The following is a 14,837-nucleotide window of genomic DNA, read 5'->3' on the forward strand; positions in this document are numbered from 1 at the left end:
CAATAAGCTGTCTGTCTTTACGTCTATAAGCGACGACTCTTTGACTTTTTAAGTAGAAAAAAAAAAATACTTAAAAAGAAACGCTGAGTAGACAGATCTGATGTTTTCAGGCAGATTACGAAAGGTTCAGTTGTGTTCTGCACCTAAAAGCCAACTGATCCGAGGCGAATGATCTGAGGATCATCACTGAAACTCAAAGCCTGGTGAAACCAGAGGAACTTGAAAAAAACACTTTAAAATACTCCAAATGTCATTTCAGGATGATTTGAAAAAAAGAAGAAGCTCAAAACAGGCCGTGTTCGGAAAGACTACCCTGGTGTCAAGATAAAAAAACGAGCGTCACAGGAGCTCTCACCTTGTGAGAAAGAGTCTTCACCGCGTCCTTCAGGCATATTAGAGGACACGCTGGAGCTCATCATGCTGGCAGCGTTGGATGGCGGCCGTTCCTCAGACTGTTCATCATATTTGCCCATTAAGGCTTTTCTAATGATGGCCTCAAGGCCGATTGAGTTGCCGGGGGTCTCTGGGGTCGGGTGGCAGCGCACACTCACAGGTCCTATGAAAACGAAACAAGTAAAAAAAAAAAAAAAAAAAAAGTTAAAAGGAAGAAAGCGAGTACAGAGAGTGTAATCACACAGACAGGGTGGGAAGGGGGCGGAAGAGGCAGCGTTACACAGTGAGTAATGACGGTCACAGAATTACAGAGGAGTCAAAAGAGAGGCTGAGAGAGAGCGGAGTCCATGGTGAGAAGCACAACATAAAACATCCATATCCTCTACACATGAACACATGCTGAGTGTTCATGCTGTGGCTTTGGAAGCAGTATACGTGGATCTACGGTTTTTCTGTTGATGACTGTAAACATTGTCATTAACATTGCTGCCTGCAGATAAACATTGACAACACACATCATGCTGATTTATTTTAGCTTCTTTTAAGCTCTATGCTGATGATCATCACTGAATTGAAATGGTAGATTGGTATGAGGATGATGTGTTTCATCACAAAGTGACAGTTACCTTATATAACAAACAGTTAGCAGGAAACACTCAGTGTTTTATAAAGGGATCCCTGCTGAGGTGTAAAAAGAAGATTACCTGCAGTCGTAGACGCTGGCATGTTGAAGATCTCTGTTCCAGGCTGACCTGCATCTATAAAAAGGAGAACAGAGTTCAGAGTCCGTTTAGAAGTCAACTCTCTCCATCGAATCAAATCCAGCATCAGCCATCGTTCTGAAATGGTCACTCTGTGGCGTCTGTGCTGAGCTCAGACTTACTGAAATCCCCCTCATTTCCCACCACAGTCATCTTCTTGCTCATCTCTTGTTTCTTCGACTTGACAATTGCTGACGTGTTTTCAGTCAGCTTGCTGAAGAAAGCTGGAGGCTGCGAGGTGTTGATAGGGGAACGGGAGCCCATCCTGCAGAAGTTGAAGGAGAGCCAGGCGAGTGAGTAAACACACTAACAAAAGCCTGAGATATCCCAATCGTTTATTCAATGTATTTACGATGTTAGGATGAAGCATGTTCTGTAAATCACTCCTGACCAGAGGCGACAGTTGGAGCAACAACTGGCGGGTAAAATGAAACTTGCAAAAAATAGGACCGCCTCCTGACTCCCACCCTGAAGGAGGTAACAGAGCTCACCCTGCCTGGGAAAACGTGTCTAAGGTTTCTCAGTGGGACAACTTCATACTGACAGCACCCACTTAAGTTAATACAAGCAATAAAAACTATTTGTGGCGAGCTCTTTCTGTAGACATCTACAGTAATATAAGCTGTTAGTTACCCCTGATCCCCCTGCTCGTTGGGGTAGGAAGCCCCTCCCTGGACTTCAGGCTCAGAGTTTGCTCCAGCAGGAGACACGGGTTCAATTCCGTCATTTGAGACTGGGGAGGACTTGAGCTGAGGGGGAGATCTGCAAACAGAGACAGAAACACTTAGAGAAAGATTCTCCTGTACCCAAATCAGGAGACTTGCCTGTTCAAGTGACAAAATTTTGACTTTTAGCATCCTTGCTTTCCAGTTCAGAGCTACACAACAAACGCCTGAATCAGCCTACAATATATTTACCAAACATGCAGGCCTCACTGATAACTTTCTAATATTTCATCAGCATATGAGATGAAGTCTGTTTGTATCTACTCTCTAAGTGTCAGAGAGACTGATTTTTCTACTTGAAACTACAATATTCAGTGGTTCTTCTTGGTTTGTTTTGGAGGCTTTGAGACTTCTTAGAGAACACTGACCGTGTTCAGTATGAGAGCTAAATGAATCCTAATCAAAAAGACGAGTTTAACAACCTCAAGAACAACAAGCTGGAGATCCTCTCATAGACATTGAGCATCAAACTTTGACTGTGAAACTGCAACTATTACAGATTTTACTGGCTATAATCACAAGATCCGAGTCCATGATGACTGAGCTAAGAGTGCAATGATTAAAGAATTTGCTCGTACGATTACAGTCTGAAGAATGATCTCGGTCTCACGATTGTTATGCATTTAATACCACTAATGTTTAAAATCTCATGGACAGACATTTTAATCTCAGTTATTGCTGCCTTTAGAAACAGAACACAGTTGTCAATAATATGTGTTTGTACAGAGTTCTGAATAGGTTGCACAAAATATAATGCTCTGTCCCCTTTTTCTTTCTAAACAGAACCACCTGATGCAGCAGAGCCTCTATGGTTAACTAACTGGGATGCTTTAAACTGTGGTTAAGAGTGTAACCAGTTAACCTTAACATGCCCAGACTGACAGCGCTCCCTCAATGTGACAAACAGATGTTTCTGTAGATTAAGAATGGATCCCCACCGTTCTCTGATTCGATCTCCACCAAGGCCGTCCACATATCGGGGCCCTGGAGCGGACTCCTGTGAGGTGGGAGGGGGCTGGGAGGCACTGGGAGGACGGGTCAGGTCCAGGACAGGAGAGCCGTGGTAGCTCTGCTGCTGCTGCTGTTGACTCTGTCTGGTGTAATCTTTAGTTATCACCTCCTGTTTACGTAAAGACAGACAACATCAACATTTCATGAGCAAACCTGTTCAGCACTTTAAATACTGACTTCTCCATTACTAATACAGTATCTTGACTCTTGGTTTGTTATCTGTGACACTTTGGTCAGTGGGACGTACGCTGATGTGCTGTGCCAGGGTGACCACTCTCTGGCTGCCTTTCAGATGGGGAGATGGAGGCTGCTGGCCTGGAGACAGTCTGTCCTCAGGCGGAGGACCATAAAGACCATGTGGCTCCATCTTCGGCTGACCTGAGAGTCAAATCCACACACACACAAAGAAACAACAGCCACACAATGATACAAGTTAGATTGTTTTTCACTCTGTGGGGACACAAAGAGCTCTAAAATATGTTCTTGTAAAAAATGCAGAATTCAGAGATATCTGTCCATCCATCGGGGCTCAAGGCAGATGGGGAACTTAAAACTTGTTTCATGTGGCATCATTACATGAAAACTACAGAAATATTATTCATTGAATCAAAAAAGCTTCAAGCGTCTCCAACACAGACGATCCTACATTCACGGCTGTGCAAACAAGTATGTTTCAGACCTCTTTTATTTATTTGTTAATTGCCATGAGAGAGAGAGAGAGAGAGAGAGAGAGAGAGAGAGAGAGAGAGAGAGAGAGAGAGACTCATCTCAGGAGGTGATGATGTAAGCAATGTGTGTGTGTGGATGGGGAGGGTTGGAATTAACTGTATGGACTCTAAGGAGGGAGGGGGGGGCGGTCCCCGAGAGGACAGGGTGCTGTGGTAATTGTTGTTAGCTAGCAAAATCACAAGATACTACAAGGTTCATTTCAACAGCGGCTAACAATAGCTTTCATTTCACTGTGATTTGTGATTGCATGCCAACAGCAAGGTGATGATGTCCTATTAAAAGGTTTGCCTAGCAGTCTTGTCTGTTATGAGAAGCATGCTTCCTGTTGACTTAAACCACAACACTCATCTGGACTTAGCATGCGGTTTGTACTCGCCCCCAGAGGCTTGTCATTTATAGAAATTAAACGCGTTGCTCTAAGAAGCAGAAACAACAAAACAGAATCACATTCCAAATGACGGACACACTCCCAAAAGGCTTGATTGAGAGAGATGTGTTGAGCGTGTGGCACGTGTGAGAAAAACAAAACAAAAACTATCAGCATAATTTACAGTGAGCCATAAATAGGTACATGCAGAGACTTGTGTGTATGCATGCGTGTGTGTGTATGCATGCGTGTGTGTGTGCGCGCGCGCGTGTGTGTGTGTGTGTGTGTGGGGATGCTGCAGGACCCCTCTCCACCTGGATGGCTGGAAGTCTTTTTCCACGTCCCCTTTCCCACCCTCCTCCTGTGAAACACCGGTGCTCTCTTGGACGCCGGGGAGTCGGTTGGGTGGTTGGTAGTGCTTTCAAAGATGCTAAATAAAAAGGGACTCGCACCAATTCTCTATTCTACTTCAGACTTCTGGGTTAATAAGAGCCAAAGAAGGGCCACCGGAAAATTCAAATATGCCTAGGAGTATAGACAGGAAGGAGTGCCTCCGTGTCTGAATGACAGGAAGTCTTGTTTAACATCGAAAGAAGCTTCCGGCTATGAACTGCCTTTAAAAAGAGTGTGAAACATTCTGTCATTGCATGTGGAGAAATATTTGTAAGTATGCAGCCGAATGGGAGGGAGAAGGGGTGCTGCATGTTAAATTCAAGTCACATCCTCTACAAAAAGAAAACCAAAATAAGCAGCAAAGGATGCTCTGCCTTGAAGTCCCACCAGCTTTACTACCTTAAAAAAGGGAAACTTAAAGGACACCTAGGACCTTCTTCATGGAAAATATTTGCTTTTGAGTTATTCAATATCAGCCAGTCAGGTCCAATTTGAACTGGCTAGGTTTGGTTTTCCAGAGGGCACCCTTGGTGGTCTTTAAGTCTGTAAATAAAAACTAATAATACAACTGGAATAAAGCAAAAAAAAAAGTATAGCGTTGAAGGAAAAAAAAAAAAAAAAATGTAAATGAATTGAGCTGATTTGATAATGCCAACCACCACAGCGTGCAATAGGCCACAGACTGACGGGGGAGGGTCTTGGTGATGAGAGGGGGGGGGACCCTGGGATCCAGAGCGTCTTACCATCAGTGGCGCTGCTGGCAACAAGCGAGCCCGTCTCTGGCATCCCCGTTTCACAAGAAATTTGACGCATAATTATCGCGTTTATGAAGTTGGCCGCAGTCATGGTGGTCTTACCGAGTGCTCGGAGCTCTTGTTCCTGAATGGACATCGGTTTGTTTTGAGTCTTTTCCCTACTAGGGGTACCGCTTTCTCCACGGCCAGATGGGTTATCCAACTGGTGGGGTAGGAGGTGTTGTTGCCGGCCTGAAGCCGAGGGATAGGGACCCGGGTACATCCCTCCTGGACTTGGGCTGGACAGCTTGGGGTCAGATTTGCTGGAGGGCCCGTGCTGGTCCTGTACATGCTTGGGTAGACCTGCCCTGTTTTTTCCTCCATCCCGACTCTGCTCTTTGGCGACACCTGAGTCCATGGCAGATGGGTAGGCCTCAGGAGGCACACCGGTCCTTTGGAGGTGGCCGGGGTAAACTTGGTAGCGGCCCTGCCCAGAGGACATGGTCCTGGAAATCAAACAAAACACACTAAGGAAACAAGACCAAAAAAAGAGCCTCCGTTTTGAGAGTCCCTGGATCCTTGTAAATGTACCAGTGATACAAAAACAGATTTTACCGAAACACAGAAGAGCTGGGGTGCTCGCTGACGGAGAGACTCTTGCCCCCGGTGTTGTGCAGGACGCTCGGCCTCTGCTGCACGTTCTCCTGGGTGCGCGGGGACACTGGGGAGTGCTGGTGGCTGTATGGCTGGGAGGAAGGTCTCACACTGGCCAAGCTGTGCTCTGTACCTGAGAGGCACAAACAGGTTCATCCTATTACACAAATCTTTATCTCTCCATTAAACTGGTGTTTTGCTGCTGGTTTGTTTCTTTGTAATTTTAGATTAAAAAAAAGAATAGTCTGTGCCGTACCTGGTCTCCAGATTGGTGCATGCTCCACATTTCCAATAGACCCGCCCTTCTCTCTGTCTCTCTCTCTGTCGCGGTCCCGTTCCCTCTCCCGCTCTCTGTCTCTCTCTCTTCCTCGATCTCTCTCTCGGTCTCGCTCACGCTCCCTCTCTCTCTCCCGTTCCCGTTCACGTTCCCGTTCACGTTCCCGTTCTCTATCTCGGTCCCGTTCACGATCGCGATCCCGCTCCCGCTCTGAAGACGAGGACGTGCCCGGCATCTTGTTCATGTGTGACGACCCGACTGGAAGAAAAAGCAAGGAGAGAAAACAACATTACAAACGATCTAAAGCAGGGCCAACATTTTAAGGCTCTCGAGCAGTTGCTGGTGAGAACTGAACTGTACCTGGTGAGATGGGGGAGGTGGTGTACGGCCTGCCGGGGAAGGCTGCGCTTCCCCCGGGGATGTAGGTGATGCGGTCCATGGGGGAGCCGGCTGCCCCTGCAGAGGGAGGGACCAGGACAGGTAAGTGTGGCACCTGAGAAAGATCGATGATCCCTAGAGAACAGAAAGAAGGCACTGTTGAAGGGAACAATAAGACAACAGCTGCTTTTGTTCGGGTCTCACAGGATAAATGATTACAGCACGAGATATCTGTTAGTCATTAGGAAGGATATGGTCTGAGTTTAGGCCATGGTAAATATGAAGTTAACAAAAAAAACCTGTTTCGTATAAATATCATTAAAAATCAAATTTGGAGTAAAAAGAAATAATGAATCACCTCCAGGGAAGAATGTACCCGCTGGTTCAAATATGGAAAATGTTTGATCAAGACAGAAAGATGAAGAAACAAGATGGAAGTGAAAACAGAGGCCTGTTTGATACCACAAGACTTCTCTATAGTGAGTGGTTCAAATCCAAGATACTAATGTCACATGCAACCCATGTTACTCTTCATCCTTACGCTTCCAGTTTGTTGACGTCCATTAAACTTAAATCTAAACTCACTGACCCTACCTGAAAACATCTAACCAGGCTCCACGCAGTTCTTTCACAAATGACATCTATTGATCCAAAGCCCAAATAAAGGCGGACAGTGACACTGTGTTATTTCTGTCCAAGGCTTCTTCTTAACTTTACTGTCACCGCTTGATTGTGCCAGACAGATACAAATCCATTATGGACATGCCACATGCAGATTAAGAAAGACATTTCGATTCAACCAAGAATGAAGAAACAATGGCTCATGGAGCAATGCAATCAAATATCTATGAAGCTGAATGCATCAAAGTTGGTGGAGAAATTTTACAATGTCAAATAGAAATCCTTGAGAACCGATGATCCACGTTACTCGCGGTGTTAGGAAGAGCATGAGCAGCACTACGCTTCTCTGTGATTCAGCAAACAGATGCCTCGATTATTATAAGAAAAAGCAGTCAACATGCACCGCTGTGCTCTGACTGAGCTCCCTCTGCAGGTGTAGCACGCTTCAAGTCTGTGCTGGAAGTGTTTGGCATCGATCAGATGATCGCAAAATATCACAAAAAAAGATATTTTTTCGCCCAAAAGTAAGCCACAATGTGAGTGGAAGATGCCGTTTGGATGGCTGCTAGTCTTACCACGTGGGGCTGCAGAGTAGGGCATAGGGAGTTGCTGGTCTCGAGGTGTAAGACCCCTCAGCAGGTCTGAGCGCTGGGCGGCCATGGCAGCCGCTGCAGGCCACTGGTGCATCTGCTGGGAGGTGATGTAGTCGTTGAGCAGTGTCTGGCGGTTTTCCAGGGCCGCTGTGTCGGGAAAAATTCGGGTGAGGTACGGGTAGGGATGGGGGTACGCTGGGTTGGGGGCGAGGTGACGAGGCAAGTAGTAGGCAGCTGTGTGATGAGAGAAGGAAACGTGTGTCAGGACATGTAGTGTCAAACATATTGAACTTCAAAAATCATTCGACATGCTTTCCTTATACAGATGTTTTCTCATGCCTGTGTGGGCGGGACAGAGTTTGATTGACACCTCTGTTAGCTACAGTTTTAGTAAAACTAAATGAACTGCCAAGAAGATGAAAAAATAACCAGGAAGTCAAAGTTATGTACTCTTTTGATATGAATGACTGGTCAATGTGGTGGAATGCTAGAAGACCATACATTATGTTAAAGTGAAAATAAGACTGTTTTTAGGTTTCAATAAAAGACAGGTTGCATTTTTTTAAAAGCAAGTTTTACTCTTTGTCTTTTGGATCATTAAAACAAAGTATTTTGTTGACTTAACATCTACTTCTACTTCACCTCCGCAAAGCATCGGTCTGTCCATGTCAGAATGACCATCAACACGTCATGAACTTCTCACGTGGCTGTTGCGCAGAAAAGGGCTAAGCTATACTGATATTTACTTTGCTCAATTTGGGATGTACCTGGGTCAATGGGGATGCCGCGGGGCAAAGACGCAGGATCAAAGGCCAAGGGGATTTGACGGTACACGTCCGCTGCTCCAAGATTCTGCAGCAGACGCTCGTAGCTCTGCTGATCAGTAACACCCTGTAGTGGTGATTTGGTAGCAGTCATTTCTCTTGGGGATGGCGTAGCTTTGCGCTCCTGGGATGGATTCTTACTTGAGCCTGCAGTACAACAATTACGTTAGACCTCTAATGTTAGACATTTTTTAAACATTTTAGATGGTATGGTTATAGTAAGAAAGACAACCACAATAAACTCTTAACTAAATGAGCGGCACCCACCATCATGCTGCCTTTGGCTTGCCTCCCTGGAGAGGGGGGAGCCTCTATGCGAGGGCCCAGGGTAAGGGGCCCTAAGGCCACCTTTGTCATCATAGCCAACCGGACTATGATGGGCTTTGCCTCCCTGATCGGACCCCAGTGTGAGTGGAGAGGAGCGGGCGATCGGGCTGGCAGTACTAACAACAGCACTGGGCCTCCCTTTAGGTGCCTCTTCATAGCGTCCTCGCTCTGTACGCATCTCCAGGTGGGAGGGGCTGTTGTGATAGGAGCGTGGTGAGCTGGCGATGATGGAGCGAACGTCATGGCGTTTCCCTGAACCGGCTGCCTCCTGCTTCATGGGTGTTCCCTAAAGAAAAGCAAAAAAAAAAAAAGAATGAAAAAAGAGTGGAGTCTAGAGAACACAATACATTTGAATGAATCCAGAGGCCAGCATGTATTGTTAGTGTGAAGTTGAAGTTGACAACCTTATCTCTGAAAGTAAACAACCTGTACAAACATTAATGAATTTGTTATTAAATCTGTTGGAGAACTTGCCGATTATTTTACTCAAACTGTCTGGGTGATTGAAACAGCTACAGATAGCCAGGATTTGAGAAATGTAAATACGGATAAAGGGAACTTGGTTGGACCATTCTCCCTGGAACTCAAAAAGCATTTGATACCATAGCATTTCCAAACTCGTTCACTTTCAAGCCGTCAAAAATGGCTGCAAAGAGACGGACCGAAAAAAAGAAAAATAATCGTAAGGGTTACAATAGGGTCCTTCGCACTGGTCAGTGCTGCTCTAATTAGAGTTAGCTATACATGCTGTGGTACAGTGCATTGGAAAACTGCTGTTTCATTATTTATCTATACTGCACCTATCTTGCCAAACAAGGATTGTATTTGTTTCTATAGATACCTCTTTTCCAGGCTGTCTGAGCTCCTCTCTGGGAATGAGGTGGATGGAGCGCCCGGCCTCCTTTACTGTCGGCACCATGCCCTCTCTGCCCTTCATCGGGTCTGACAGTGAACCAGGGCCTCGGAGGGGGGAACCTTCTCTCTTCATCTGCTTAGCCTCCCTCCTCAGGTAACCATCCTGAGAGTCCAGATGACGAGGTATGCCTGAAAGAAGAGGAATACATCATCGTCATACATCCTTTACCTTTAAACAAGAGTGTGCAGCACATTTCAGCTTTCTTGAATTCCAACAGATAGGAACGACAGGAGACAAAGAAAGTTTTCCGATATGATCATATCAACCCAGCTGAACAAGCAGCTTCATCTTCTACTATCTCTGGTGAGATAAGACAAGATGGTTATCTGACGTTTGCTGCTTTCAGATAAACACCAATATTATCGTGCAGTTTCCAGCAGGCCAGGTCTGATAAACTGGTACAATCTGTTTCCTGAAAGGAAAAATAAGATAGAATGCAGCTGCAGCTCCGTCAGAGAGTCAGAAAAAGAAAGAGCACAATGACTAAGGACCTTCAGGAGAAATACAGAACACAAGAATGCAAACAGAGAGGAAGCAGGATTTTAAACAGCGCTTTCTGGCAAGCAGGAAGGATTTAATCTTTGAGTCCTGTTGTATCACAGATCAGCTTGGCCTACACCTTATATTATCTCTCAGTCAACTGTCTATGAGTCAGTGATACCTTTGTCTCCATGTTTAAATGCTTTTTCATTGAACATTCAGTAGAACAAGGTTTGATTTTGACACTTGTTAGACACAACAGGAAATGTGTGTAAAGTCTCCTATTCCATATAATATTCAGTGTTTCTCTTTGAGATTTCATCCTAACCTACCTTGTGATATGGAACCACGGATGTGATGAGCGTCCTTGAAGGGTGCGTGGTGCGGACTGTCCCTATCATGAGGCATGGCTCGACTAATCAGACCTGAGGTAGAGGAGGAACAGTAGATGTTTCATTCAGGAGTTTTTCCAGTAAAGGTGTTTTTTTTAACAGGGTGTAAATTCAGAAACTTTTCACAGAAGCGACGAGAGGCTTAACGGGATTGTCTCTTACCTTCACAGTTGGGTGCAGATAGTGAATCCCTCAAAGGCAGTCCTCGAGAGATGCCTCCTTCCATGACGTCATAAGGACGCTTTAGGCCAAGAATTTCCCCAGGCTGCCCGGAGCCTCGGCCCTCATCTTTGGGGGTCTGGGAAGCTGAGCCTACAAATGACAAATATGTCATTACAATGACATAAATCAGAAAACCCTTTCCAAAGGGGAAACACGGTATTTGTATTTTCTGTGTGTCAGTTTTAGTTTCACTTGTTGATATTCATGCAGGTATACACAAAGCTAAAGTCTGAGACGTATTCTTCACTCTGTCTCAGTTTTTCATCCATTTGTTGCTTTGTCGGGTATTTTGTGGGAAGCACTTTGTGTTGCAATAACCTTTGCTTGAAAATTGCAATCCAATTAGAATCTGATTATTTTGATTTGATTAAGTTTTGTTGTTGCAAGTAAAAATCATTGACTTTCTTGAACCAGTGATAAATAACATTGATAGCTACCTTAGCATGTACTGTAGTCAAGCTGCTGTACTCACGGTCATGGTATGTGAAAATCTGTCCGCTGATGCCCTCGTAAACCACATGGCCTTTCGACAGAGCCTCATCCCGCTCCCTCTCAGCTCGGCTGGCGCTGTCCTCTGTAATCAGACGGGTTATGGTTCCCTTATACAGCACGTCAGCCGGCGTCCCCTGTGGAGAAGAGAGGGAGAATGACACCTGCTCTTTTTCACTGCAGAGTGCTACAGTACAGAAAACTCTAAAGTCTGATTATGACGCATTTTATTTGACAAATTGTCAAAGACGTACAAGAGATGTCAAAGACTTACAGTCTGCACCTTTTTAAGCTTTACTTCTTTGACACATTACTTCATTCGTGAACCACCCTTTACATACCAAATATTCCAAACAGATAACTGGACAGACTCCGAGCAGCAAGCAGCTACCAATTTGTCCGCTAACAACTACATTTTAACTTTCAGTTGCACATGAACTTAGACACAATGACCTAAAGTGATCTAAAGAACCTGAAGAGCCAGCAGAATAAGCAGTGAGTAGTCTAAGATAAGATAAGATAAGAATCCTTTATTCATCTCGCAAGCGGAGACATTTACAGTGTTACAGAAGCAAAGCAGGATCGCAGAAGAAAATCACACAAGAATTAGAATAGATACAAATATAAGTGTAGAAAGACGCATCAGAAACAATAATCAAAGAGCTAGTAAAAAAATATGCATCAATTAAAGAGCTAGTAGAACTAGATGATTTTACTCTTCTTGTCTATAGTCCTCGACTAAAACAGTTTCATGTCAACACGGCTCGACAACAACACAGCCAGCGTCTTGCTCATCATAGACAGTCATGACTCAGGGAAACATTTACAGAAGATATACTGGACTTCTGTTGTATTTATTTACATGCAGAATGAATTAAACTGCAGGTGATAGTAAAAAGTATTGTTTTTTCTGACTGTAATGTAATTACAGTTTATTAGAATGCATATCAACGATCATGTTAGATGCAAAGCGTGTAACGGATCAAACAGATCACGTAAAAGAAAACAATGGTAACAGCTGACGAGGACTCCCCCCCCCCCCCCAAATACACAAACAAACACAGCAGTGACAAATACAGTCGGAGTCCCAGAAGAAGCGGGGGAGAGACAACTTGGCAACACTGAACGACAACGCAGCTTTGTGAAAAAAAAAAAAAAGAAAAAAAAAAGCTTGACTCACATCACTCGTACCCTGACTATGAGTAATATTTCTATACCACTTTAGAGTGAGAGCGGAGGTGGAGGGCTGAGTGGGAGACAGAAGTGCCTGAGATCACATTTCTCATCTGTTGACTGCAGCTTTTTCCAAGAAGACACAGCTAATGGTTGGACTAGTACAGGCTTATATTTACAGGATCAGATTGCCCTGTCCAAAGCAAACGCAGTCCTCGTCTGCCCCTGACATTGCCATATTAAGGCGTTTACAACAGAACTGATCATGTTTTTAATGCTCTCCCCTTTCATTTCTAATCTATCATGTTGGATAACAGCCCTCTAAATACTTGTTTTCTCTAATGCCAGTTGGAGGTGATATAACAGTGGGCATATCAATGACTGGATTTGGCCGGAGTCTAGAGTAAAAACATAAATTAAAGAGGGAACAGATGCGGTACAGTGTGTACCTGTTGCTAAGGCGACAGGGCCACTCAGAGCTGTGGTTATGTCACAGCAGCAGGGAAATCCAGCCCTTACAGCACTTTGCTCGCCTAATGACGTCTTTATAGCTTTCTTTCATCATAAGTACACACAGCCAAGGCCAACACAAAGAGTGATAGTTTGACAAGAGGGGCTATATAAAAGACAGAACTCATATGAGCCAAATTGCTTTAACCAGCAACAAGGTCAGGAAATTGAAAAAACGCGGGCTGTCTGTGTACCAGCCATTTAAGCTTTTACGTCAAACCTTGACGCAGTTTGTCAAGCCGTCAGTTTAGCAGGGCTTCATCAGTCTCCTGCAGCGTGCACTATTAGTTGCATTTTATTTCTCGTTATTATGAAATAAGCAAAGAAACAACAATGCACAACAATTCTTTTGTGTTAACAGGCAGCACTTCGTCACTCAGAGTTTGTACATTTGACCCGTTGGATGGAGTTGATTGGCCACGCTTTCACAATATTTTGATGCAGTTATTTAAGCGAAGGCTCGCAATCAGCTCCCCTAATTTTTGCAAAGTAGAAGGAAAGTCTTGCTCTTCAGTCAATCTACAATCGGATGTCGAGAAGGACCTTAGACACTCAAAAAAAAAAAGATTCAGCAGAGTCCGTTTCTCAGACAGGATCCAAAGAGAACAACATTTTTGCTGCACACAAGTCATTTATTGACATAAATACATGAAGTGATTTGTGTGCTCCAAAAAGGTTTTGATGTGGATTTTGTCTGGGAGAAGGAGTCCCCTGCCAAATAAAGTAGTGAAATTAAATGCTGTGAGAAGTCAAACATAAATATGAAGTTAAAGCTAATTACGCTGATTATTTTTGGTTTAATTATCAGACTTTATGGCTTACATTGATGTGCTTGTGTTAAAGGGCATGGCTTTTTTTGTTTTCTCTCAAATCGTGCAGGCCTATCTCTAGACAAATGCAATCACATTAAGTTGAGTGTGCAGCACCTGAAAGAACCTCTGGATCAAATGTCACCTGATCTATGAAAACAAGCGTCTCCTGTGAATAGCAGCTCATCGACAGCAGCTCATTTTCGAGCCTTACTTATTCTAATGAATGTCAGGAGGTTGTTCAGAGGTTCTCCAAATAAAGAGGAAGATAACGGTTTACAGCTGCGTGTCGTAATGCACTGCTCAAACTTTAACACCGTCAGCAAGATATTCATAACTGCATGCTGTTCTGCACACAGAGCAGCCATGACGATCTGCACAAATATGAGATCCTCCTAACGCCAGAGAACAGATAGAGTGGCAGAGAGAGAACTGTGATTTCAACAGCTTCCTCCACTATGCCACCGACAACAATGTGAAAAGAGAAGAGCCCCTGCGACAAGAAACTATGATATTATTATGAAAAACAGTTAGCCTTTAAACTTATCTAGACTTGATCTAATGTAGATCTTTATGTATGAAGTCATGTGACATTGTGGATTCTCCATTCTCCTCGGACAGGGATCAAGAGAGTAAGCGGACAAACAAACAATGAAGACCGTGTGACGCGGTAAAATGACGGTTGTCCGTGCTCACTTGAGTAATGGAGCCCCCTCTGTAGGAGATTGAGGAATCAGGGTGCATTCTGGTCCCCGGGATGCCCTTGGTGATACTTCCCCCCTGGACGGCTGGAATAGATGCTGTGAAGAGAAAGAGAGAGACTTTGACATTTGTAATACAGGTTTGCAGAAAAGTCTGCTGAATTGGAAAAACTGCCACCGACATAAATTCTTGGTTTAAATATATTTAGAGTTGTAGTCATAATTCTGTCAGTCATTGCTGGCAGCAATTACAGCCTTTGATCATCTTGATTTTGGATCTAGCAGCTTGGCACACAGATTTGGGCAGTTTGTACTTTTCCTCACATCCTCTCGAGCTGTGTCAGATTAGATACGCTCC

The 14,837-nt window shown here is 44.3% G+C and overlaps 1 protein-coding gene across 4 annotated transcripts in view; it reads right to left on the minus strand.

The window, feature by feature from the left end:
* The window catches only part of ncor2 (nuclear receptor corepressor 2), an 89,178-nt gene that overhangs the window by 3,532 nt on the left and 70,809 nt on the right, over positions 1–14,837 (minus strand). For 3 of the 4 annotated variants that reach the window (XM_079353782.1, XM_079353783.1, XM_079353781.1), the window contains 18 exons: positions 14,475–14,578; positions 11,270–11,423; positions 10,738–10,887; positions 10,516–10,608; positions 9,629–9,831; positions 8,728–9,073; positions 8,404–8,607; positions 7,619–7,870; positions 6,405–6,557; positions 6,024–6,302; positions 5,729–5,900; positions 5,237–5,619; positions 3,138–3,268; positions 2,818–2,999; positions 1,788–1,916; positions 1,277–1,419; positions 1,098–1,151; positions 356–556 (listed from right to left, as the gene is read on the minus strand). In XM_079353782.1, the coding sequence (XP_079209908.1) occupies positions 356–556; positions 1,098–1,151; positions 1,277–1,419; positions 1,788–1,916; positions 2,818–2,999; positions 3,138–3,268; positions 5,237–5,619; positions 5,729–5,900; positions 6,024–6,302; positions 6,405–6,557; positions 7,619–7,870; positions 8,404–8,607; positions 8,728–9,073; positions 9,629–9,831; positions 10,516–10,608; positions 10,738–10,887; positions 11,270–11,423; positions 14,475–14,578 (3,333 nt within the window). The remainder of the gene's footprint in view (positions 1–355; positions 557–1,097; positions 1,152–1,276; positions 1,420–1,787; positions 1,917–2,817; positions 3,000–3,137; positions 3,269–5,236; positions 5,620–5,728; positions 5,901–6,023; positions 6,303–6,404; positions 6,558–7,618; positions 7,871–8,403; positions 8,608–8,727; positions 9,074–9,628; positions 9,832–10,515; positions 10,609–10,737; positions 10,888–11,269; positions 11,424–14,474; positions 14,579–14,837) is intronic. The other variant, XM_079353784.1, reaches the window with a different exon arrangement.

Source organism: Symphodus melops, assembly GCF_947650265.1.
Source record: "Symphodus melops genome assembly, chromosome: 1".
Lineage (NCBI taxonomy): Eukaryota > Metazoa > Chordata > Actinopteri > Labriformes > Labridae > Symphodus > Symphodus melops.